Source organism: Python bivittatus, unplaced genomic scaffold (genome assembly GCF_059951505.1).
Source record: "Python bivittatus isolate LINGU-HERP-01145 unplaced genomic scaffold, Pbiv_v1 ctg000610_np1212, whole genome shotgun sequence".
NCBI lineage: Eukaryota > Metazoa > Chordata > Lepidosauria > Squamata > Pythonidae > Python > Python bivittatus.
Window position 1 is genome coordinate 48,165,484 of NW_028277088.1, and position 24,556 is coordinate 48,190,039.

General features: G+C 40.1%; 1 protein-coding gene across 1 annotated transcript in view; it reads right to left on the reverse strand.

Annotated features, from left to right (window-relative positions):
• The window catches only part of PDE1C (phosphodiesterase 1C), a 238,830-nt gene extending 215,841 nt beyond the window's left edge, over positions 1–22,989 (reverse strand). The window contains exon 1 of the mRNA XM_088149941.1: positions 22,848–22,989. Coding sequence (XP_088006067.1) covers positions 22,848–22,932 — 85 coding nt within the window. The 5' untranslated portion in view covers positions 22,933–22,989. The remainder of the gene's footprint in view (positions 1–22,847) is intronic.
• Positions 22,990–24,556: the final 1,567 nt, after the last annotated feature.

Genomic DNA, 24,556 nt, shown 5'->3' on the forward strand with positions numbered 1-24,556 from the left:
TCCCTATGTTCTTCAATTTAAGCCTAAATTTTGCAGTAAGCAGCTCATGATCTGAGCCACAGTCAGCTCCTGGTCTTGTTTTTGCTGCCTATATAGAGCTTCTCCAACTTTGGCTGCAAAGTTTATAATCAATCTGGTTTTGGTATTGACCATCTGGTGATGTCCATGTGTAGAGTTGTCTCTTGGGTTGTTGGAAAAGAGTGTTTGCTATGACTAGCTTGTTCTCTTGACAGAACTCTATTAGCCTTTGCCCTGCTTCATTTTGTACTCCAAATGAATACCAATTCCAATACCAGCCAAACTTGCCTGCTATTCCAATTATTCCTTGACTTCCTAATTTAGCATTCCAATCCCCTATGATGAAAAGGACATCTTTTTTTGGTGTTAGTTCTTAGATCTAGACAAGTCAAATGCCTCCAGCCAAGTGTACCGTTTTTGTAAATGAGCAAAAAAGATAATAAGAAATAGGATAAATTACATATTTTCTTTGACAGAATAAAGGAACTGAGTTTTATTGTTTCTCCATGCAATATAATAAGAACGCTGCCAGAACAGTGCATTTATAACTTATTAACGTGTGCTTGATGGCTTGAATTTCTTTTTTCTCCATACAGTTTCCAGGATTATGAGGGTATTGCAGGGCTCTTGGGATGTTAAATATACTTTTTTAAATTATATTTTAAAAAGTCCATTTACCTTCATTGTAACTGGAAACTGTGGACAATGTGGTTTAGATGAGCCATATGGATCAAGGAAAACTCTACACATAGATCAGAGAATCTGTACAGAGGACACTGTTCATTCAAGAAACTTTTGAACTTTAGAAAGCAAGATGGTCAGGTGTCTGTGACTGCTGGACAATCTAGCTTTTTTTTTAAAAATGCCTCTGTCTACCTCCATGCTGTGGCAAACTCACCCGTTGTCTTCTTTTTGTCTCTCCTGGGCTGCAAAAGTCCAGACAACCACTACACGGGTTAGCATATTCTGCACCTCTTTCCTGTCATTTAGCAGGTGTCTAAATTTTACAGCCCAAATATAGCAGCCCTACTCTTCCAACATTTCATGGGGCAAGACCTGGAGCATTAACAGTAGACAAAAGTGTGAGGCTGACGTGGCCATCCACCAAGGAATTTATGCAGTGGTGAGACAGAACCATATGGATGAGAAGCTTCTACACCTTGCTTCTTTGTCTTGGTGGCTACCAGTGTAAATTTTAAAAAATTATTATTAGAACAGCTGATGCTGCCATGACCTGCTAAGATGATAGCCAAAAAAATCCACATGTGTGTATAGGAATGTGAGAGAGGGAGGGAGAAGCAGAAAATTGTGTATATGTGTGAAAGTAAAGAAGCAGGGAGAGGCTGTATATGTTTGATGAGTGCACATCTTCATAACATTAATCTTGTAAAGAAAAAACCCTCAGCATCATGTTTTCCTTTCTTACATACATGCACACACGTCACACTGTTCCCTTTCATCAAAGTAAGCAATATTCTGTAGAGCACAGCAAAGAAATAGTAACACACATTAAAGGGCTGAGATAAGAAAAGGAAAAGGAAATGTAGCTACAACTAGCTTACACTAACATCACTCACCATACCTTTTTATCCTTTCAAATCATACTCGTCTCCATCATGTCCATACATCCTAAGTGTGTGTGAGGGCGCTGCATGTAACTCCTAGTTCACAGGATTCAGGTTACAGTAGACTGGCCTGCAATGGAGTCTTGAAAGTAGAGATGCTAGCTTGCATGACTAGCATAAACATGTTTGTGAGAAATTAGAACTTTGGTTGTGCTCGTGGCATAGTACCCCAAATGTGCCAGAATTGCCCAGTACAGTCTATACTATTAGTTAGGAATTCTGCAAGTGGCAGAACAACTAAATAAATTGGTAAATTGGTACTGGTACTTTCTCTAAGCATTACATGAAAGCCTCTGCTTAGGGAATACTAGCCACTCTAGTAGAAAGAGTTCAAGGGTTAGTAACTAGGAGGGAAACATTTAGTGGATAACCTTTGGGACAAATTAGGCTGAACAGAAATTCAAACACACACACAGCCCTCCAGCTTTACTGCCTGTAACCTGCTTGAAAGCTGAAGTGGTCTATTCATGTACTCGCACTTTGCTTATTGTGGAACTTCCAATACTGGCTAAAACTGTGATATGTGAAGCACTTAGTGCCAATTCTTCGAGAGGTTAACAACAGAATATCTTCATCAGAAGAAAAGTCTAGAATGTTTGGAAGTCCTTACTTTGGGGGGCGGGGGGAAGGCAACTGAGAGGAAACATTACTGAGTTGTATAAAATTATGTGTGGCAAGGAGAAAGTGGGCAGAGGAAGTTTTTATCCCCTTCTGAAAACATTAGGAAAAGAATAATCCAGTGAAGCTGATGTGGGAAGAGTTTTAGAACAGTCAAAGAACATAGTTCTTCACACAGCATGTAATTATCTGTGCAATTCATGCCCACAAGATATGTTGGTGGCTACCAACTTGGATGGCTTGAAAAGGGGACTGGATAGATTCATGGAGGACAAATCTATCAAGGGCACTCTTTTTAAAGTGTGAGGAAAATTAGGAAAATATATCTTTGGGTGAATCTTTGGGTAAAAGAAGCAAGTTTGTAGAGGCCTCAGATGAATGGGATCACCTTAATAAAACTGAAACATAAAGGAATGTGCAGCACCCTTGAAACTGGCATGAACTAGGCTGATTGTAAACCCCTTATCACAAACATCCCCATAGCAATGTAAGAGAGGATGTCTTCTTCTTGGCAGTTGGCAGCTTGAACAATTTGTTTCTTCCCCTCTGACACTATTGCTTTCCTTAAAGATAGCAGTTGTTCCGTCCTTGTAGATAGCAGCCAAGAACAGGGACAGAAAGTAACTTGAAAAGTATTGCTCATTTAGGTATGCCTGCATCATCATATGAATATATATACGTATGCGTTCTTTTCCCTTCCCCTTTCTTGTAGACCTGTATAAATGTCAGGGCATCCATTTTGCCAACAGGGAAGTGTCTCCCACTAACCTTTAGCTGGGTCCCCCTCCAGTACGTACTGCCTAATAAACACTGCAGTGAAGCCTTGATTATTTTGCCTTTGTGTCCTGCGTTTTGATTCCACAAAAGATTCAATAATCCTCTGTTGCTGGAGCAGCATTTCAGCAAATATGAGTTGCATTGGAACAATGACATTGCATATAGATAGCTATATCTCCATTTTCTAGTTTATGAACATCCCAAAGGCTTCTGACCATGTGAGAACCAAAATGCTGGAGAAGAATCAAAATTCTGGACCAGCAATGTCCACAACAAACTCCAATGATGCTGAGATGATGACACATGAACTGTGACATTATCACACAAATGCTGTGATTTTGTACTTGCATTATGTAGGCAATTGCAAGAATGTAAATCACATCTGCATGGATGGTATAAATATGTGTTAGTATTTGCACCCTCCCTTGTTCCCCCCTGGAAACTCTGATGTTCTAATGTTCTCATAACTCTTCTTGGAGAAATAATAAAGACCTGTAGCACTCTAAAGACTAATTAATTTTAGTTTTTATACATTCCACTGCACTTCATGTGTTCCTCATCAGATGCATGAGAGAAAGAGAGAAGCATTTTACTTTTGTAAAGGAAAGAGAAGAGAGCAATATAAAAGAAGGTCTCAGATAGTAGCAGGGTTGGGAATAGGATTGGATCTTTCCTAGATCTTGTCCTGAGGGTCAGAATATATCATTGGAAGGTCAAACCTGAAGCCTTCCGTATCCACAAAAAGCCAGCTTACCAAAATAATGAGCTGCTTCAAAGCATGCAAAAAGATCTTTCTTTACAGCCAACATCTGAAGCTCTCATGGGGAAAGCTTTAAAGTTCTGGGACCTAGAGTGTTGGTTTTGCTTGCCTTTGTACTGTTCCCCATTAACAAGTGGGATGTTGAGCTGTGTTCTTCTTCAAAATCTGAAGTTGGGGTAAGGAACAAAATTTTAAAGTAATTTGATCACATTTCCTTGACTTACCCTGTTTATGATTACATACTTCCAAGAAATTCATATTTCTCTCTTTAAAAAAAAAAAGCATACTGTATTTGTAATGGTTATTCAAACTGTATTGTTTGATAATATTCCAAATGTATAATACCTGATGATTGTTTGATTTCAGTTTATTAGCTGCTCAACTCCAATGGACAGGGGAGGGTTGGGTGTTACTAAGTTATTATTAAGTTGCTATTATTAAGTTTTAAAAGGGCAAGAGGGAGCTGGGGACAGAAAAAGCATTTTAAAATGGTCTCCATTGGATCACCGTCAATGGCTAGCTCTTGGAAAATCAATTTTGCCTTTCTCATACCTCTTGTCAAGCAGAAAGGTATGAGGCAGTTGAAGCGCTAAACAGCTGGAGTCCTCTGAGCTAGATAGGATGATCTAGCAGGCAGATAAGGGAGATTTTTTTGCTATAGTTTGTGGACAGGTAGAAATCTTCCTCAACCCAAGATTGTTTCTCTGCAAAGCTTTGTATTAAACAGTATAAACCACTGCACATTTCATTATTATCCCAATGCCAGTTTCACATGAGAACAATTTAAGTGAAGAATGAGAAGCAAGAGCACAACCCCCCCTGAAATCTTATTTAAAGAAACAGGATGAGCTCTTCCTTCTGAGCTGGAGACTCCAGTAAATTACAGCTACTGAAACAATAAAAGTGGAATGTGCTTTCAGAGAATTGTTTGATGGCCGTAATCATGCCATTCTAGTACATTGCTCTTGCTGCCTCCTAGAAATCCAGTAAATACTTCATGAAGTGTAACTTTCTGGTAATTGCTACAAGTTTTCTTTTATTTTGAATTTAACATTAAAAGCAGCCAAGCCACTATCCATAGTTATTAATGTAATAGCAACGAGTCAGCTCCTAGATTATTTGCAAGTTTAAAGCTCCCAAGAGAATCCTTAAGCAATTGGCCACTGGAGTACCAGACAAAACACAGAGAAAGAGAAACACAAAACTTTGTGTTGGCAGTGAAACATTCAACAGTGAAACATCACACGGGTACATGAAAACCACTCTGCATTCATTCTCTGAATGCTGGGTCTCCTATAAGATTCATTTCCCGTATATTCCTCACTGATCTAGGACATAAAAGGGTCCCTGCATACCAAGTCATGATTTGTATGGTATGCAGCTTATTCCAATAGGAGTGAGATGCTGATCAGGAAAAAATAATAGCCAAAGAGCAAAATTCAGTCAGTAGATACATCACACATACATCTGGTACAGGAAGGGGGAAAAAGCTTCACGCATCTTTTTTATTTGTCTTTGCAAAGCTTCAAAATTTTATGGATTCAAAAGGCATCTAAAATATGCATTTAAAGTTAATGTTTTAAAATGTTGGCACTCCGTCATCAAACTTCAAAGAAGAACAAGAAGAAATGTTTGCTGTTGTTAAATAAAAATAGCTTTACTGCAGCTGGCTAATAACATATCTAATAAAATAATTGTTCAAGAAATCTCTCTCTCCTGTTTTCCTATCCTTGTTCTTCTCAGAAACAGATGCCATACTTAGAAACTCAGCCATTTTCATCACTTAATGATTTCTCCAAATAATTAGATATCTGTATGGAGGAAAACGTGTAAGAGCTAGTGTTACATAAGAAGCACATATTGAGCAGGATACAAAATATGACCAAACCTTGGTAGTTTGGTTTTAGGATCTCTTTGAAGATTTCTAAAGATTCAGGATCTAGCTTTCTTATACTCTTTGTGTAATGCATTTCTAATAAGATAATAAGCTATGTTTCACATACAGCATGCTGCCATTTTCTGAAATGGTGTAGACTCAACAACATATCACATCAGTTAGCTGCACTTGCTCATATACAATTGAAATAAAGAAAGCTTGTACAAAATGCTCCTGATAGACCTTCTTTAAAGACTTTCCTTGGCTTCCTGAGGATTCCTCCAGAACAAACCCTCCCAATGCCATTTTGCTCTGCTTTCTTCACTTTTTTTTGAAAAAAAAGTATTTTCTGAAGCAGCAGGCATCATTTTGCACTAGAATGTCTCCTGTTGTCCACTATTTATGTCGCCTTTTGTTTAACAACAATAAAGGAAATGATTGGGGCAGGGGAGAGGGATAGCCATGCAATCCTGTCTATGTGTCAATATACTGCACGGGATGGGATGTAAGCAAGGTGATCTCTAGATTAGAGATCCTAGTTTGTATAGAATGGCATGAGCATGCTTTGAGTAAAACTGGGCTTTGGTTCTACTTGTAGCACTAAAACTGGCTGGTATCCTAACTATTAGCAAGGAATGCTGTGTGTAGCCCAGATACAAAGAAAACTGGTAACCTAGTCTACTACCTTCTTTATATTGCTAAAGGCATTATGTGAAAGCTTTGATTAATCAATGCCATGGTGGGTGACAGAGGTTCATATCTATGGGATCATCTGGTGAGAACCATGAAAAATGGAAGATTGAAATTTGGAATGCTTGAGGCTTAAATGATTAAAGAGGAAGGAAGGAGGGAAGGAGGGAAGGAGGGAGTTGGGTATATGAAACTTAGAGGAAGGAGAAGAATGTAATGGATCTGAATGATCTGATCTTGTGGAAAGGAATTAGTGAATAGATGCAGGAAAAGTAAAGGTGTAGATTTAATTATGAATAAAAGGACTCAAGTAGGTCAGAAAGTAGAAAATGATATCGTTTATGAAAGTAGGAATTCATAGCCTGGTGATAGTTGCATGTTATGCTCCAGTGAATCTTGAAAGTAGAAAATTCAGTTTGAGAAACATTGTGCAACCTTTTGAATAAATGCAGTTGGGGAGGGATATTCCACTAAGTGACATGAATGAATTAGTAGGAACAAGATGAAAGAATACAGAAAAGGAATTGGACCATCTGGAGCCTCAAGAATGAGTTAGAATACTGACTGGTGAATATCTGCTTCTAACAATGTTTATTTTGAATATGTGGTTTAAGCATAAATCTATTCATGCCGATGGCAAGGGGATGAATATAAATCCAAAAGCATGACTGACGTGAAGGCCCAAACATGGAAGGCAGATAATGCCAAGAATGGATCTCAGGAAAAATGGACATAGAAGTAAGGAAAGAAGTGAAACAAACAGATGATGTGATGTTGTTGGCTGAGACACAAATGATTTGCAGCAAGTGTTAGATATATCGTATGATACAACAAGGAGTATCATCATGGAAATGAATGTACCAAAGACCAAGCTAGTTGTGTTTGATAGGGAAAATTGAGTGAATGATTACAAATTAGAGCAAGTAGATGGATCTGGGCATCTCAGTAGAAAGTTTACTAACAACTGGAAAATGAATGGAGACATTTTAATACATGCAAATGGTCTGTGGTCTATTTTGAGGAATTCATGTTTGTCAAAAGAAGCAAATAAGACTGTACTTCTGTTCATGTAATACATAAGTGAGAGTTGAGTATGTAAGGAAAACCCATAAAAGAAAATTGAATGTAGTGGGAATGGGATACTTAAGGGAGTTCTGTGTGGATTTTTATGTTTTTTACTGGCTTCATTTTGGTTTATAAGCTGTCCAGGGTTATGGTGCATAAGATGGGTGGCTACATAAGTATAATAAATAAATAAAACACCTGATTATGCCAATCTAACCCCCTATACCAGATGGCTGACTTTGTGATCAAAGTTTTAAGGTCACTCTATCTGATATCATTGATTAAAGATCTGAGATGAACACTTATATCGTGCTATGCTGATATCATGTCTCAAAAAGCAAAGGCATAAATATTAAGATTTGTATTAACCCATCAACTACTAGTTTACAGTACATGCACTTACCAACTAAAAAAAAAGGGTGGGATTGCCCATAGGAAAATATCCATTAGCTCAATGCCTTTCTTCTGGAATCATTTAGATACTCAATCCTAAATCATTTAGAGAATTAAAGGTAAGCACTAGAACCTGCAAGTTCCTTACTATAATTGTGATATGTTACTTACTGACAGTGAGAACCATTTCTTATTAATATTATGTACCAATTCCAGTTTTTTTAAGGTCTTCAAACATAGCCTTATTCAAAGCTTACTGCGATAGACCAGCCTAGACAATATTAAGGATGGGATAACCATGGCCACATCTTACTTTTCCTGGGGGGGGGGGGGTAGGGAACACAGTTCATGAATCAATCAGAGCTAACTATAGAAGTACTTTCACTACAGACAACACGTGAATGTCTATCCATAAAATTCAGTTCAGCCCAATGGTCCGAGGGAATTAATCCCTATCTAGAATGGGCTGGGCTCCCAATTTTTATATTGGCGTTATCTAGAATACATTTCAATTTGTTGTACTTTATCCAATCCAGAACTAATTTTAGACATCTCTTTAGGATGTATCCTACAATATTTGGATTGATTCACCTCTTGTTAACATTGAGCAAGAAATAAACTAGCATTCCACTATAAAGCTCCACTTGAAATCCATGACACTTTATAAAGTGGCCATATATTTTTGGAAGTTTCCTCTAGTTGAGCCCTTGGGAAAATAAATTTTGTTTGTTTTTTACTATACTGTATTTACAAAATGCATATCCTATTTTTTATTACTTATACACTATATGTTGCTTTTTATCACTACAATTATAAAATTGAACTTCAACATCAAAACAATTAAGAGCACATTAAAAACAGACTGGGAAATTGGTATGTAAAATCCAATCAGTTCTCTCCACTCCTTGCTTCAGTCAACTCTGCCTGAACTGTTCCCTTCATCCAACCTTTCATTATATACCAGTATATTGGGCCACTGCATACTCTGACTTTTATTCATATATCTTATTTCTTTTCCCCCTGCTTCTTTGCATGCTTATATTGGAAGATCCCCACCCCACCTCCCAAAGCTATTTCTGTTTGCATTACATTTCAGTCCCTTCTAAACTTGCCACTTTCCATTCCGTCCCCCTGAACAACTAGACAGCAAACATTATGAGATCTTTCTTCCCAGAGCACTTGGAATGTTTAGGAACATTCTACACCAACTGCAAAATGATCTCATAGGTCCTATCAGATATATACACTCATTAGTATCTGGAAGAACTATCCTAAAAAAACCCTGAGATTTAAGTTTTACTAGCTGAATTTGCAATAAGATTGCTTATTTTACTGTTGTTCCCTATTTTATATGTTCTCGGTTTTCATTCTTAAACCCTGTTTTCTCACCAACAAATAGCCCCCATTTTTTTGTATTAAGTATATTTTATGTTCTGATTTCTATCACAGATATCACTCCCATTGGGGCTGGCTTTATGCTAAGGCCAAGTAGGCACTGGCCAAGGATCCCAAAGTTTAGGGGGTGCCAGTGCCAGCCCTCCCTCCAAATCATTCTAAAAATGCAAATACTCACCCCTGCGGGAGGTGATGCCGTCAGTCAGTGTGGCCTAGGAGTGCCAAATACCCTTGAGCTGGCATTGACTCCCATAATACTCTTGATCCTGAAACACTTATCCATGTTTCAATATATGAAGAACACAGATGTCAGGACAGGAGGTAAACAGGAAGTGGTGTCAACTGAAATCCCTGAGAAGCTCATGGATGAAAATTGTTATTTCTTTATGGTTTCTCCTAAATTATAAAATGATGGTACCCAGCACATGATTAGAGTAGCTCAGCCAACTGCTGTCAAAATTTTCAGTTACGAGCATAATACAACTTAGATATTAAAAGTACCCATGTTTCAGAATGAATCCAAATTTTCTGCATTGCTTTTCCCCTCTGGCAAAGTGTGCTTTTCAGTCAGCATGTCCTCAATTTTGAGAGCCTTGATATATTCGAACAAAATCTGTACAAAACAGAGGATGCCTTCAGCCGTTCAGCAATGTAGCTAAATGTTAGCCTTGCAATTAAAAATGGAACAACAATACATGAAGGTGCAGGCAGGTGGCTGAGTTCACTTTGTGAAAATCAAGAGCTGTGTGCCCATTGCAAGGACAGATGGGATCACCATAAGAGTGGTGTCATTTGGAAGTATGCAGATCAGCCCATGGAGAACAGATGCCAAGCTGGACAGGTGTAGCTATACTTTCATGGGAAGTTCTATACAAATATTCCTAGCACTGCTAATGGGTTTGTGTGATGGGAGCACATTTACTGTGAATCGAAATAGTCAGAATTTGAGTAGCTGCCTACACAGCTGTCACAAGTTCAGCACCACTCACTTAATTGATCATCTTTTAATTCAATACATGCAAGGAGGAAATCTGATTGCCTAGTGCCCTCTTTAGTATGAGAGAGAGAGAGAGAGAGAGAGAGAGAGAGAGAGAGAGAGAGAGAGAGAGGGTAATCTTGGAAAACCACCATATTTGTGTTTCACATCAGCCACCAAATGTCTGTGCAAACAAAACCCACCTTACTGGAACATTTGAAAAACACTCTGTACTCCTAAAGATGGCATACCATCTGTTGATGAGTGGCTGAAACCCCCTGCCTCCTCCTACACATGGCCAAGATTGACAGAGCTTATACATGTGACTCTGACCTCAGAGTCAATCTCCAAACTTTGTGCTCTGAAATAGACAAGAACTCCAAAGAGGCCAGTAGCCTGCTTCTCCCCCCACCCCACCTTTTTTTTTCTTTCATTTAGTTCTGGGAGCAAATATGAGATTCCAATGCCCAGAAAAATGAACATATGGCACGATGCAGATTATATGTGGCTTGGAACACATGATATCTGCATGGGACCAACAGCCTCATACAAATTCAATCAGGGTCTTAATTTGTTTGGTTTTCTCTCTTTCATGCAAAGTAATTTAGATAATGAGAAGGCTAAGCTGAAAGTTCAAGCTTCTGGGGTTAAGATTTGAGGTGGGAGGGTAGGAGGTGAAAGAAACTGGGAGGCAAACTCAAGGGTTAAAAAGGTTGGAGGAGGTTGCTGCACCTCCTTCCTTCCTTCCTTCCTTCCTTCCTTCCTTCCTTCCTTCCTTCCTTCCTTCCTTCCTTCCTTCCTTCCTTCCTACCACAAGTTGTGGTAACAGCAGAGTTCTTCTTCTTTCCCACAGTTCCCCCTTCCAAAAAGTGTCCATAAGAATGATTTGACAAGACCTAAGTTCATTGAGTCCCACTAGGTATAAGCATCTGGCTTATCATGGCTGATCTTGAAAAGCTAAACAGGACCAGACGTGATTAGCACTTGGAAATCTCCGATTACTAGGAAATCTCAGAGTTATAGGCTAGATTGGAAAATTAAAAAAAAAAAATCCTGGAAGAAGGCAATGGCAAACTAGTTTACCTAATCTTATTCATGGGACTTAGAAGAGGTTGGTAATGACTTTGAAGCATAATGACTTTGAAGCAATGGCTATCAAGAGGATCTCTAGCAAAAGTAAGTTTAAAAAGAAGTTTAAGTTTAAAAAGTGCTCCCCTGACATGAAACTGAAGCAAAAAATTTACAAACTTTCTGCTCCACTGGAAAAATTGCAAAAATGCATATTAAAATAAGTAAAATAAAATCTATGAAAGCTCACAAGAACAAGCTTAGCTGGTTATGAAAATAAATAAAATTTTGGATTTGGTTGATTTCTGAACAGGTAAACAAGATGTAATTAAATCATATATTGAACAGCAGTTTATAAAGTATTAGAAAGCGAAATCCACTATGAGTACATCAATAAATGAGCTTCAGCACAATTATCATTTCCTTCTCCCATCGTCACTCTTTTGGGTCTGCCTAAGATGTTTAGACTGCTGTTTTGTGCAACCTATGAGAATAGCCAGAAGGCCACAGGATTTTTGACATCCCCTTTTTTGAGGAAGGGAGAAAGGTAACACCTTCGAAGGAGAAATCCAACTTCAGATACCTTCCCTCCAAGCCCTCCTTGAAGCTGTAATGGTAAAAGGTACCCCCCCCATACACATGTAAATTGCATTCACTACAAAACCTCTTAGATGTCCCCCACCACCCCACCCCATGTGAACTGCTGAAAATGCCCTTGTAAGAAAACATTCACAGCAAGCTGACTTGACCCTGAGCGATGACAGGGGGAAGAATCAGTCAGGACCCAGTGGCCCAGTAACACAAATCGTTCTATTCACTGACCATATCTCCAAGATAGTATGGCTAGCATGCTGACCTAGTAGGAAAGGATAAATAATAATAAGGTCACACAAATGAGTTTGTCTAAAATATTCCAACGTCACACTGTCATTTCCACTGCCTCTGCCTTTTTCTTTGTTTTGCCTTTGCCGTTCTTTCCCTTGCAAAGTAATGGGCCAAAGGTGTATAAGTTCTGCTTCCCTGGTTCTGCTTTTGGTCATGGCAAAGTATCAAAGCTTTGCTGAGGGTCCAGTATATATTGTACTATTGCTCGTATGCATGCAAATAAAATTATATTGTATCTTCAAAGTGATTTGGTTGCTTTAGATGAGCCAGGTTTTGGCCACAACAAAGCCTTCAAAGCCAGTTGTGAGATGTGGGGGAAAGTGGAAATGCCGCTCACTTCCACCCCTGCTGGGCTCACACTGGCAAAGCTTTAGATTTAGCTGTGAGTCTATTGACCTAGTTCTCCGCAATGCATCATCGTTCCAGCTGAATCAGAAGCATTAGAAGCCCATAGATTTAAACAAAATTGTCAGGATTTTTGTATTACTTTTTATACCTTTTTTGTACATCTAATTTAAAAATTTAAAAGAGAAATTGCTAACATTTTGTTGTCTGCAATTGCGGCTGAAAATTTGGGTGCATGAAAGACAGCTTTCATTCAGTTGTAGCACAATCTGTGTGGGTAACTAGGTAGGTTGCCCACCATCAAAAACAAAAACAACACCCCACTGGAAAAACTAACATAGAGCTGAATTTGGGGTAACAAAGAACACACTGTGTTCTATCGCTTCCATTTACTGTATGCCCAACAGAACTAGCAAAATAAATGTTGATTCTGCCCACTTCAATGGGGAGGGGAAATGTTTAAACTGTAAACCTCTCCATACCAATCAGTGTCCCTGGTGCAATAGAGAATTCTGATTATGGGAAATTAATACCATGCAGGAAAATTCTCTTGCATTTTCTTTCCTACTAGTTCTTACTCAATTTAATGAAAGAAAATAAATTTAGAAATGTATTTCAGCCTGTGAAATGTCATGTTCCTGCACTTATTTCATTGGGAGGTGACAGTGACAAGGGGGTATATGTGTCAGTGTCCATTGTACAGTTATCTTTCCATCAGCTTGGTTCCCACATTTCAATTAAATCTCACTAGGAACTCTTCCCACTGACTTTTAAGGGCTGGCAAATATGTGGGAGGTCAGGTAGGCTTCAAGGTGATAGGGCGAGAACCATTCCATCACCTCCAGTTATTAGGTCAAAAACACCATCAAGAAAACTTTGAAGGGCCTTTGGAACAGCACCCCATTCCCCAAAATCTGGATGGCCCAGACCTTGCTAGCTTTTAGGACAGCCCTGAAGATCTGGTTCTTCCTTCAGGCACTGGGGCAGGATGCTGGGTGAGTCTGTCTATAATAATGTGTATTTGGAAAGCGTCCACTCCCAGTGCAGTTTTTCATGGATATGCTACATTTTTGTATTTTATATTTTGTCAGAGTTGTTTGATGAGGAGGGAGGGGAAGGGAAGGGAAGGGAAGGGAAGGGAAGGGAAGGGAAGGGAAGGGAAGGGAAGGGAAGGGAAGGGAAGGGAAGGGAAGGGAAGGGAAGGGAAGGGAAGGGAAGGGAAGGGAAGGGAAGGGGAGCTACAATACAAAACAGAAGTCTTCTTTTGTTTTCTCCAAGGAAAGAAGACCTGAGCCCTTAAGGAAGGCTTTGGAACATTATGGGAGACTAGGAGACTAGGAGAAAGGGCCCTTTGTTCAAAGAACACTTTGAACAAGACAGCCCAGCTTCACAGCCTGCACAGGGAACTGAAGCACCTTGCTAATGTATCACTGCTTAAAACAGAAAAGCACCTCACCTTAGCATTCAAGGCCCAGCCAGCAGACCCAGCCACCTCCTTCATTTCATTCTACCAGCACAGACAAGCAAGGGAAAGGGGAACACGCACACTGTAATGCTGCATCTTTCCTGGTGCTACACTTGTCATAAATCCTTTGGACATTACCTCAGGACCCATTTTGTTCCAGAATAAGTGTTTTACCCATTAGCTAAACCTGTGTAAAATGCACCCCTTTCTCCCACTGCTCAGCACTTTCATTTCCTCAGAATACCATTCGGCATTTGCAAAGTCATCAGCCACTTAGTAAAAGGAGGAGATGGAGGGGGTTTAAAACAGAAAAGAGGTCAATGAGGAGGAGGAATCCCAAGGCTAATGACCAGTAAACATGGGAAATCAAAGAAGGCAAATGAATAAATGAAATGCATATGGAAAGGCAGCAGAACATCTGGGCTGGGAGCGAGGAGGAGAGAGGCAAGCATGTGGGGCTGAGAGTGGATGGGTGGGTGGATGGGTGGGTGGGTGGATGGATGGTGGAACTTCTGGTATATGAATGGATGGATAGCAAAGAGATGTGTCTCAAACATAAAGAGGAAAGAAAATTGAGCCAAGAAATCTGAAGATAGAATGGTTTTGCGAGAGATGATTCAGAGTAGCTTGGCTAGATATCTATCATCATAAATAAGGAAATATGTCATTGAAAAAGGACAGAGACTGATGTCCGCAACCGGTTCATATGCTCATTTTTATTATAGAGCACATTCAGAAATGATCATTATAATGTACATAGAAACACCCTGCATCCCTCCATAGTGGTGAAGACGGTGAGCTGTTGGTCTGGGGATTTGTTCAATCTGTAAGACAAGTGCTATTTTTGATATACAACATGGAGTTTTTTACCATTAACCTGGAAATGGACTGAATAGCCCTTCAATAGTATATGATCCTTTGACACTCTTGAAATAGAGGACCATCCTCAGTAAAGTAGACTATATGGCCACCCAAAGCTTGGAAGAAGGAAAACCTTTAGATAGGTGATCTTCAAATAATGGAATAATTTTAAAATAAACATTTTGTGGTGATGCTCACACTACCATTTCAACATTTCTATTGTGCCAAAAACATTGTGTTTCAGAAGGGGGGATCCTGAGAGGGAAAACTCTTGGGTGATATAAACTGGGCTGTCTCTGAGTTACCAAAAGGATCCCTGCCTATTGTTCTGGGCAGTGACTGAGAGCCTATGTCTTTTGGAGTCTCTGACTTGGGATCTTTGTGCACTTCACAATCAGCTCAAATTTCCAGTGTATGACTGGAATGTAGGATGTCAAGAATACCCATGGGTATTCAAGAGCTGAGTCTTTTTTCTACCGTTGTACTGGTTTGTCTAAAACCAAAACAAAGGTGGTGTTTTTCTTTGCAATGCTGCAACTCCATAAAGCTTATGGGCAATTTATTTTTCCATTTGGAGAAATTTTTGCCTCATTCATTCTTGGCTCTGACCTTCAGGGTCCTGCTTCTAGTGCCTGTTTATAGGTATTGTTTAAAATTCATCTCCCCCTTTCCTCAACTTCAGGCACCATAACAAAAGCATGCAATCATAGTTAGAGGTACAGGGGAAAGTGGCTGGTTGAACAATGTAAAAATATTTCTTGCCACCTTCTCAGCTTGCAAGAGTAAGCTTAAGTGCAGGATGAAAAGCAAATTTTCAGCCAGAAAAGTTGTCCACTAAAGAGCCACTCCATTTTGGATTTGTATGCAAACAATCAAACAAATGCATGCAACATGAATAAAACATACAGGTGGAAGTGGGGTGAAGTGAGAGCGAAAAGATCCTTATTGTTCCAAGATCTTCAGTAGCTCAGGAAATAGGTCACTGATGTAGTGTTTTTTGTTCTTTTTTATTGTGTCTACTGTTTATCAAGGGAAAGGGGTACTGGTTGGTTCATAGTTTTCCAGGCATGCTCTCACTGTTTGGTGGTCAGTAGAGCTGAAGATGAATGCAGGTTAGTTTCCAACAACTGTGTGAGGGATTGGGAAATAAAATTTTAATTTAGAATGAAACCAGTAGGTTCATCCCCACGTTCATCTAAAGTGTTCTCCTCCCATCCGTGATCCAGCAGAAAACTAAACCAGCATAAATATTGTTATCCCCATTGCCAGTCCCTCTTGCTTCTGTCCCGGCTTGCCGAGAGTATTTTCATTTCCTGCATCCACCTTCTGAATATCCCCAGCCAGTGGGAAAATCATCCACCAATCACAGCACTCCTATGAGTGTCCATGGTTTTAATATATCGCAAGAGCTGTGGGTTTCACCATTTTTCAGGATTTGCTTCCCCACTCTGCCTTCCAGTGATCCCAGTTTGGACTGGGAAAGATAGTAAGTGACCTGAAAAAATAGACTTTACACCCCAAGTCTCCAAACTGATCCCCAGCTTGGAGACTAGGATCAGAACAGACAACCGACTGCCTGAATAATAGCTGAAAGCCAGGTCCTGCTGCCACTTCACGGTGCAACGCCATCACACTTGTCAGCTGTTGTTCAGGATGCCTTTGAACATGAGTAAATACAATTCCAGAGCAGTATGGGTTAGGGACAAGATGAAGGCAACATCTGAGGACACATAAGAAAAAAGAAGCTGCTGGAGCATGTCCTTGCTAAGGGGAAAGCCCCGTGCTAATGCAATGCCAAGTTTATCTGTCAGAGCAATCATTTGTCTGTAGGGGCTCTTATTTTTACAAGGCAGTTGACTAGGTAGCGTCAGCCCTTTGAAATAGGCCAGGTCAGGAAACAAACTCCACAAGTCTGGCTGCAATTATACTTTATTGATATAGGCTATAACAACAGAATCTTGAAAGCTTGAGTGAGTTTTCTCTTCCTCCCTCTGATACTCCAGTGAATTAGGGAGGGGTCGGTCTGAGCTCCCTTCACACACTTTCTGTTTCCTGGGCTTAAAGCCTATTTTTGCAATCATCTTCTCTGTGTTTCTCCAAGGTCATATCCTTGGCTCTCTATAGGTAATTACCAGAAGTTCTTCACATTTACCAATCATCAGTGCTCCAACCTTGTGGAGAAATATGCACGCTGAGCCCCAGAGCTGTTGAAGAGGCAGGCCTGGATATAGGAAACTGAAGCTGAACTCCCTGTCTGCCTTTTAGCTTACTTGGTGGGGTTGGCCAAGTCATTACCTCTCAGTCAAACCTGCCTCACCAATCTGCTGTGAGATTAGCAGTCCACCTGGGCCGCTTTGGAGAAGGGCAGGATGCAAATGGAATATGACAAGCCTGAGCCGGAGTTCTTCTGCACTTTTTTCCCTTATAAAACAAAAATCCCATGTGAGTTTGTATTTGCTTTCAAACTGTCGAATGCATTTGAAAGTTGCATGTCTTTTAGTCTCCAGTGCAACAGCCTTGCTCAGAATTGATTGCCTCAAAAGTTCAGAGAGATGAGAAAAGAAAATATGCAGACATTGTAGTGCTACTGGTAACAATGAAATTAGATAATACTAAATTTAGGACTTAAAGATCTTATGTTCCTGCACCCCACTTTAGATTGCAAAGGAGATGACTTCATTAACTTCAAAATGTGAGGCCCTTCCACCCATTCTATAAAGAGGGGCCATAACGTTCTCCCCAAAGTCTTATCCTGATGGCAGAACAATTAAAGAGCTGAAGATCCTACTGCATAATTTTTAGGCTTGATCCAACCCAGCAGGAAGATCATATACATATATGTTTATGCATACAAGTGCACATACATCTTTATACATCTTTGTCCATATGCATATGTGCAAGCCTGAGCAGTCAGCCTTTCCACAGATAATCCTTGAAGCCAAAAAATAAAAAATAAAAAAAATGCATAGAGAGTTCCTCCTGATTTAAATCGGTTATTATTAGGACTGTGTGCAATGCACTTCAATATGGTCCTTCAGCCCACAGTCTCAAACTGCTAGTCATAATTGAGACTGGTCCAATTCAGCTCAATCAGCCACTTCAATCTGATATGGGGGGTGTGCATGCCTTGTACATTGCAGGATACCCCCCCCACACACACACACACACTTTATTGTATGGATGAATACATAAGAGAAGTTCCTTCTGCTCTGATGTTTAGAAGTGGGGCACCACCCTGTCACTTCACTTCAAAGGGATACTCCAACAAAGCAAAGGAAAAGGAGGGGTCAGGCCTTTATGTTTAGATTGCACTGATCTGAAAACAAATGGCATCTAAAGTAAATCTTTCAGAATCGGGGGTGGGGGTGATATTATAGAGGCAATAATGTATACCAGTTAGTAGTCTGGCTGCTGCATTTTGTACTAACTGAAATTTAGTGATGTTCTTCAAAAGGCTAACATGCCTGCTATCACATTCAAAAACTCAAAGAAGTTCCAGGCACTTCCTTTAAAGTAGCTTGGTACTAAAAATCCCATGCACCCATTTTCTAAAATGTGATAAGCTTTACCTGCTTAAAAAATCTGCTGTGCCTGCAAATGTTCTTCAATTCTGTTTTTTAAAAAAAAGAAGAAAAAGGTACAGCCATTTGAGGATTATCCATGAGGGTCAAAGTTTGGGGTTTCTAAATCCCACTTTGGTTTTGATCCTGATTTGACCAGAACCATCTCCAAATCAGTCCTAATCAAACTAGACTGATTTCCAATCAGCTCAGAACTGACCCCAATCTTGAAAAGGATGATGAATCCTCACCATTCATAATTTCTGTCGTTGGAAGCAAATCATTGCTGCTCAACCCGTCATCCTCTGCCTTGTGGGCTGAGGGGAGCAGTAACACTCAGTGCTACTATCTGTAGCATTGTTATAAAAACTCCTGAGATAATGTACAGAATACATTTGGACTGCTCCAAAGTGTTATGTAGGTGGCAAATACTTAATCACAATTATTATATGGCATATATCCTTGTATTGTGGCATTTTTATATCAATATTTGTGGCTTTCATGACTATTCTACTGTTATCTCTGAAACATTTTATAACCACTTTAAGGCTGTATCGGAACTGACTAGAATAATAATAATAATAATAATAATAATAATAATAATAATAATAATAATAATAATATAGGTAGTCCTTGTTTAGCGACCACAATTGGGACTAACAAGTCAGTCATTAAGTGAAACAGTTGCTAAGTAAAACCATGACTGTGCTTATGATTTTACCTCAGTTTTCCTTTGCTTTACAGACCTGTGAAGGTCATAAAAACAAGAATTGGTCAAGTTATTTTTCATCATAGTTGTAACTGCAAATGGTCGCTAAATGGGACAGTCACTAAACAATAAGGACTACATGTAATTATTATTATGAATTAAACTTGTATGCCACCCAACTCCCAGTAACTCTGGGAGGCTCACAACAAAAAATTTCACTAAAATCAATCAAAGATCAAAGATGGCAAGTGTGATGAAGCAAGGAGTCTCACGCACCCTGGCCAAAGGTCTGGGTGAAAAGCTGGGTCTTCATGGCTCTTCTACACAATAGCAGAGTGTAACTTTTAAGTAAAAAGGGATATATTCAGCCTGCATTGATTAAATCTGCTTTGATTTAAATGGCCAAATTAGGTAGGGGCTTAATTTTTTTCCCTCTGAAATCAGTGAACTCTAATTGTGTTGATATTCACATCCCATGATGGTAACAGGCTTTCAAGAGTTTAAAATCAGAAAGACCAAACTAATACAATTAACACTATGTCATTTAAAAAGTTGATCATTGATGGTCATTATTTATATGTCTATCTTAACATAGAAAGGTGAGGGCAGATCCCATTGTAGAGGAACTAGTACTTTTAAACCTGGACAGTTTCCTACTTACATGGTAAGAGTTGTGTGTTAGCATTTATCCTTCTTTCTCTCTCTCTTTCTGTCTCTCTCTCTCTCTCTCATCTCATTTATTTATATTTTTATTTCCATTGGCATCAGTGTGATGGAAAATAACTATGTCAGCTATTGAGGACTAACACCTGCTGCTATTATGCTAAGATCTGGCTGGCACACACACCTTGTTGACATGACACTGTATTTATGTCAGCACTGTTGTAAGGCAGATTACCCAAACACAATCTAGCAGTTTCAATCCTAGGCTTATAGCCATTTCTCTTCTCCTTGGACAGAATACTTCCTATGTACCTTCCTGTTCTGTGCTCAACCCAAAGAGGTTCAGGGTTAGGTAAATTGCCCAGAACTCCCTTCCCTTCCCTTCTTCCCTTCCCTTCCCTTCCCTTCCCTTCCCTTCCCTTCCCTTCCCTTCCCTTCCCTTCCCTTCCCTCAAATTAACCTGCTTAATAACATGGTACTGTGTTTGGAAAAATCTCTCCAGTGCAATTGTGTTAGCCTGCTTCTCTGATAGACTTTGCTGGAAAATCACATTCACAGGGTTTCTTACAATGCCACTTTCAGAGTTTGTCCTGCAACAAACATCTGGTGTCATAGTGAACACAATGTTTTGGAGGTTTTTCAGTATTTTCATTAATACTTTCAGCAATTGGTCTTCCCTTGAAATCATCTCCTGCTAAATCTGTCAGGAAGAATAATTACAATGGCCACACACACATATAGATAACTCCATGTGCGTGCTCGAGGACTATACGCATGTGCTTGAGGAGCGGGGGATGCAAGAAGCTTATTCGCATTTTTTTTGTGAATGGAAAAGGAAGGAATACTTGTTAATTCATGGAACACTGCAGCACCGGGGCAGGACATGCAGCAGTTGACCAGTTTGAAAGAGTGAGCACAGATTGGCTGGCATTTTCTGTGCTTATCTATTGGTTCAGATGAAGAAGCCACAAATAATGATTGTCTGAAGGCATGCTTTACAAGCTCCAAACTTGCAACTGTATGATAATACCACAACAAAAGCTTTTTGAATTGTGCAGATTATGAGCATCGTATAAGTGAAAAAACACAGATTGGTTTTAAAGACTGGAATATTGAGTACGTCCGATTGAGCAAATAAGGAGGCTTTGGATCTTGTTGATCTAAAAGCTGCCCCAAGATAGCCATGGAAGGTCCTGCTCCAGGTTTTATTGCCAGTGGGGAAATGCTAAGTATAAATTTACACCAGTGAACTTTTTGAGACCACAGCTGAAATGTCTCTGGCAAAGCAGATCTTAAGGGCCCTTCAGCTGCCTTTTGACTAGCTATAGATTTGCTCTGTTTGTCTTCTCTCCGTGGCACCTATGTAGTCTTCACTGAGATCCAATATAGTGTAGAGAATTTCCTGGGTTGTTGAGGTACAACCAGAGAAATCCAGATTTAAATCAACCTTCAGTCATAGAAATTCACTGGGCAATTTTGGGCCAGTCACTTTTTGTCTGTGCAAACTTTCATAGGTTAGTTGTTGTAAGACTAAAACTGGATAAAAGAGTACTATGTAACTGCTGTGGTTATCTGGAAGAAACGCAGGATACAAATATGTATATAAATATGAAAACTCACAGTTCCTGCTCATCCAAAATCCTGACAAAAGGAAGCAGCAGCTAATTCCATGTAGCTGCAACTTTTTTTTTTTTAGTACCACATATTCTAATTTCCAAGTGGCTCTTTACAGACATTGTACATTTAAGATCAGTACAGTATGTGTTAGAAAGTCAGAAGACCAAGACAAAGTTCTTCTCTGCCACAATCAAAACCTTCAAGGTATCCATTCAGAGTGGCATGCCTGCGATAGTTCCATCAACTTCAATCCAGTATAACAAAGAATGAGTGTAACCTAATCAGACAATGGGTGTATATATATATATATATATATATATATATATATATGAGAAAGCATACAGAAAGAACTTCACTGATCATTTGTTCCTTGCAGTTTATTCACTCAGTTTACAGACTAAAATTAAATCAGCTGGAGAGCATGTTTTGTTAAGTATGCAAAGATTGGCACAGTAGGGTTCAGTCAGAGGCTCAATTTTCAAAGAGCAGCCTGCTTCATTTACCCTAGGAGTCTAACCTTTGCACTCAGTGAACGTGATAAGAAGAAAAAAGGACAAGGGGAAAGAGTGGCACCTGCGGTTTGAGCAATTTTCCTCCTTCTTTCAGTAAGATAATCAATAGATCAGGGTAAACTCATCTTAGGCTTGAAGAATTTACAAGTTTGCCTTAAAGGGATAAGGCTGGACACCAGGCTCAACTCTTGAACGTCTTTGCCTGGCTCCTAAAAGAACACAGAAATCATCCTAACAAGAAGAGTGCCCACGAGCATGTGCAAAATGTCTCTAAAAACTGAGTAACCTACTTCTACAACCATCCTCCGTATCTTGGGTAATAGGGTATCAGAGGTATATTTTCCAAAAAGACCTGAGCATCAGTCTTTAAAGAAGTGATATTGTTTGCAGCAGAGATGAAGAAGAAAGAACATGATTCATGTCTTTCCTCTTCCTTTCCTTTCCTTTCCTTTCCTTTCCTTTCCTTTCCTTTCCTTTCCTTTCCTTTCCTTTCCTTTCCTCTCTCCTGTTCACAAAGTATAGGGGCAATTGCAGGAAGGGTTTGGCTCCAAACGTCAAATTGGAAGGGCTTAGATGCTTTGTGAACTCTCCAGAAAGAAAAACAAACAACTTTGGGGCACAGCAGGGCTTCTGCATTCCTGAGCCTGTCGGAGAGAAAGGCAACAGAGAAGTTGGAAACGTGTCATCCTAAAAACACAGGCTTTCCTGAGATAAGGGCTCTCAGGGTAACAAAAGTGAAGCCCTGCCAAAAACAAAAAGCACGGGAGGGCCTTTCAGAAAGGCACATTTCCTCCATAAAAGAAATGAAGCAAAGCACCAACGGAGGGTAAGCAAGGCAGAAGTTCCAGGACCACGACCCTGTTCAAAAGGCAGGCAGCTCCGACACACACCCCGCTCCCTGAATCCTGGTTTCTGATTTGAGGACCCAAAGGATTGCAAAAATACACACCCCACCACCAAAGGGCTCACCAATGGTAAAGCTGTAGCCGTCAATGCTGAAAGTGGCACTCCGGCATTTCTTAAATCCTTCTTTTCGGTTGCTGGGTTCGGTCATGATGGAATTGCCAGCAAATCTTCGAGCAGCAGCGGCGGCGGCGGCGGCGGCAGCGGCGGCGGCTCCAGCTCTAGCAGCAGCAAACCTCCCCTTGTGGGATGTGAGCTTTTCTGAGCCGGCAATTCGCTGCCCTTGACTCTCTGTTGGCAGTCCTCACTAGTGACTTCACACCATCTCCTAATGCACAGCTCTGAAGCCAAAAGAGAGACGAGGGAGAGCGACGAGGGAGAGAGACGCGCCCGGCAGCATTTCTCCACCCCTAAGACTGTCACTTGCCATACCTACTCGGAGCTGCTGACTGGAGATGCTAGAATCCCAAACCTAACAGCAATTAATGTAATGCTTCTGAGACAAACGAATCAGCAATACTGGCTACCTATGTCTCCAAGCAGGAGTTCCTGCTATAACACTGTGGAATATTCAGTGCTGCTGGGACATAATTTGTCCCAAGCTTTCTTCCTTCCTTTAAAAAGAGCAGGCGACGCAGGGCCGGACTCTCACTTGCTGGAGGATTTATAGGCCCCTTAGATCTACAAACAAACAAACAAACAAACAAAAAGTTCCCTTTGCTTCCTAAAGATGTCCTTCTGAACTTTCTGTATGTATGTTAAAGGAAAAAAGGTCACTAAAAAACATACTGTTGTCGCATAACTTATCTTGTGATTTCTTGGGTGGGTAAACATCCAGGTCTGGCTGTGAGAAGTTTCCTTTGCTTCTAAACTTGCCCATCGCACTTTGAAGAGGAAAGGCTTATAAACTATTCTGTGCAACCTGTTCCATGCAATCCTTAAGAATCCAGGAGTCCTCACATTGTGGGATTGGAATTTATCCACACATATAATTATAAAGGAACAGTATCTCTCTTCCTTTTCCACTGAGGAAGCTTTGGTAATTCTTCCTGCCCTCCTAGCTAAAGGGTATCCTTAGAGTAACTATATGAGCCTCTAGCAATAGCTCCACCTTTGCACATAAGAGTTCTTGGAGAGCATCGCGGGCTCCTTCAAAGAGGAAGGACATTATGGGGCCTGGTCTATCCTTGGCAGCTTTCAGATGGTTTCAACTGTTTGCTGAAACAACCTTTGTCTTTTGACAACAATGAAAGCTGAGTGATTCTACTGACTGGGGCTTTACCTCAGGTGACACTGCTTACATGACTGTTGCTCACTACATCTCTGCTTAATGAGCTTTTACTGGCGTAAATCTGCTACTTTTCCCATAAGCCTTAGGCACTGCAGAAGAGGATTCATTGAGCCTTCACCTATGAAGAGAATATCCCTAATTTTTACACATATGCATATGGACATACACACCTACCCACACACACACATAAAATTATCCTTGAAAAGTGACCAGTTGTTGCTGAAAGGCCTATACTGGCTGCTGGTTTTTTATCAGGCACAATACCCTAGAGCTTCAGTATCTGAAGAAATAGTTCCCTGTTATAAACCTGCTTAAGCATTTAAGACCTGCAGGAGGTGCCCTTCTGAAGATGCCCCTGCTGTCACAGATGTCTTGTTGGCACAGGAAAGTGGGTCTTTTCTTTCATTGTTCCCAGTTGTAGAAGACCTTTTCTTGGGAATTACATTTGGTCTCAATTTTAGCAGGCTGTTAGTATTAGTTTTCA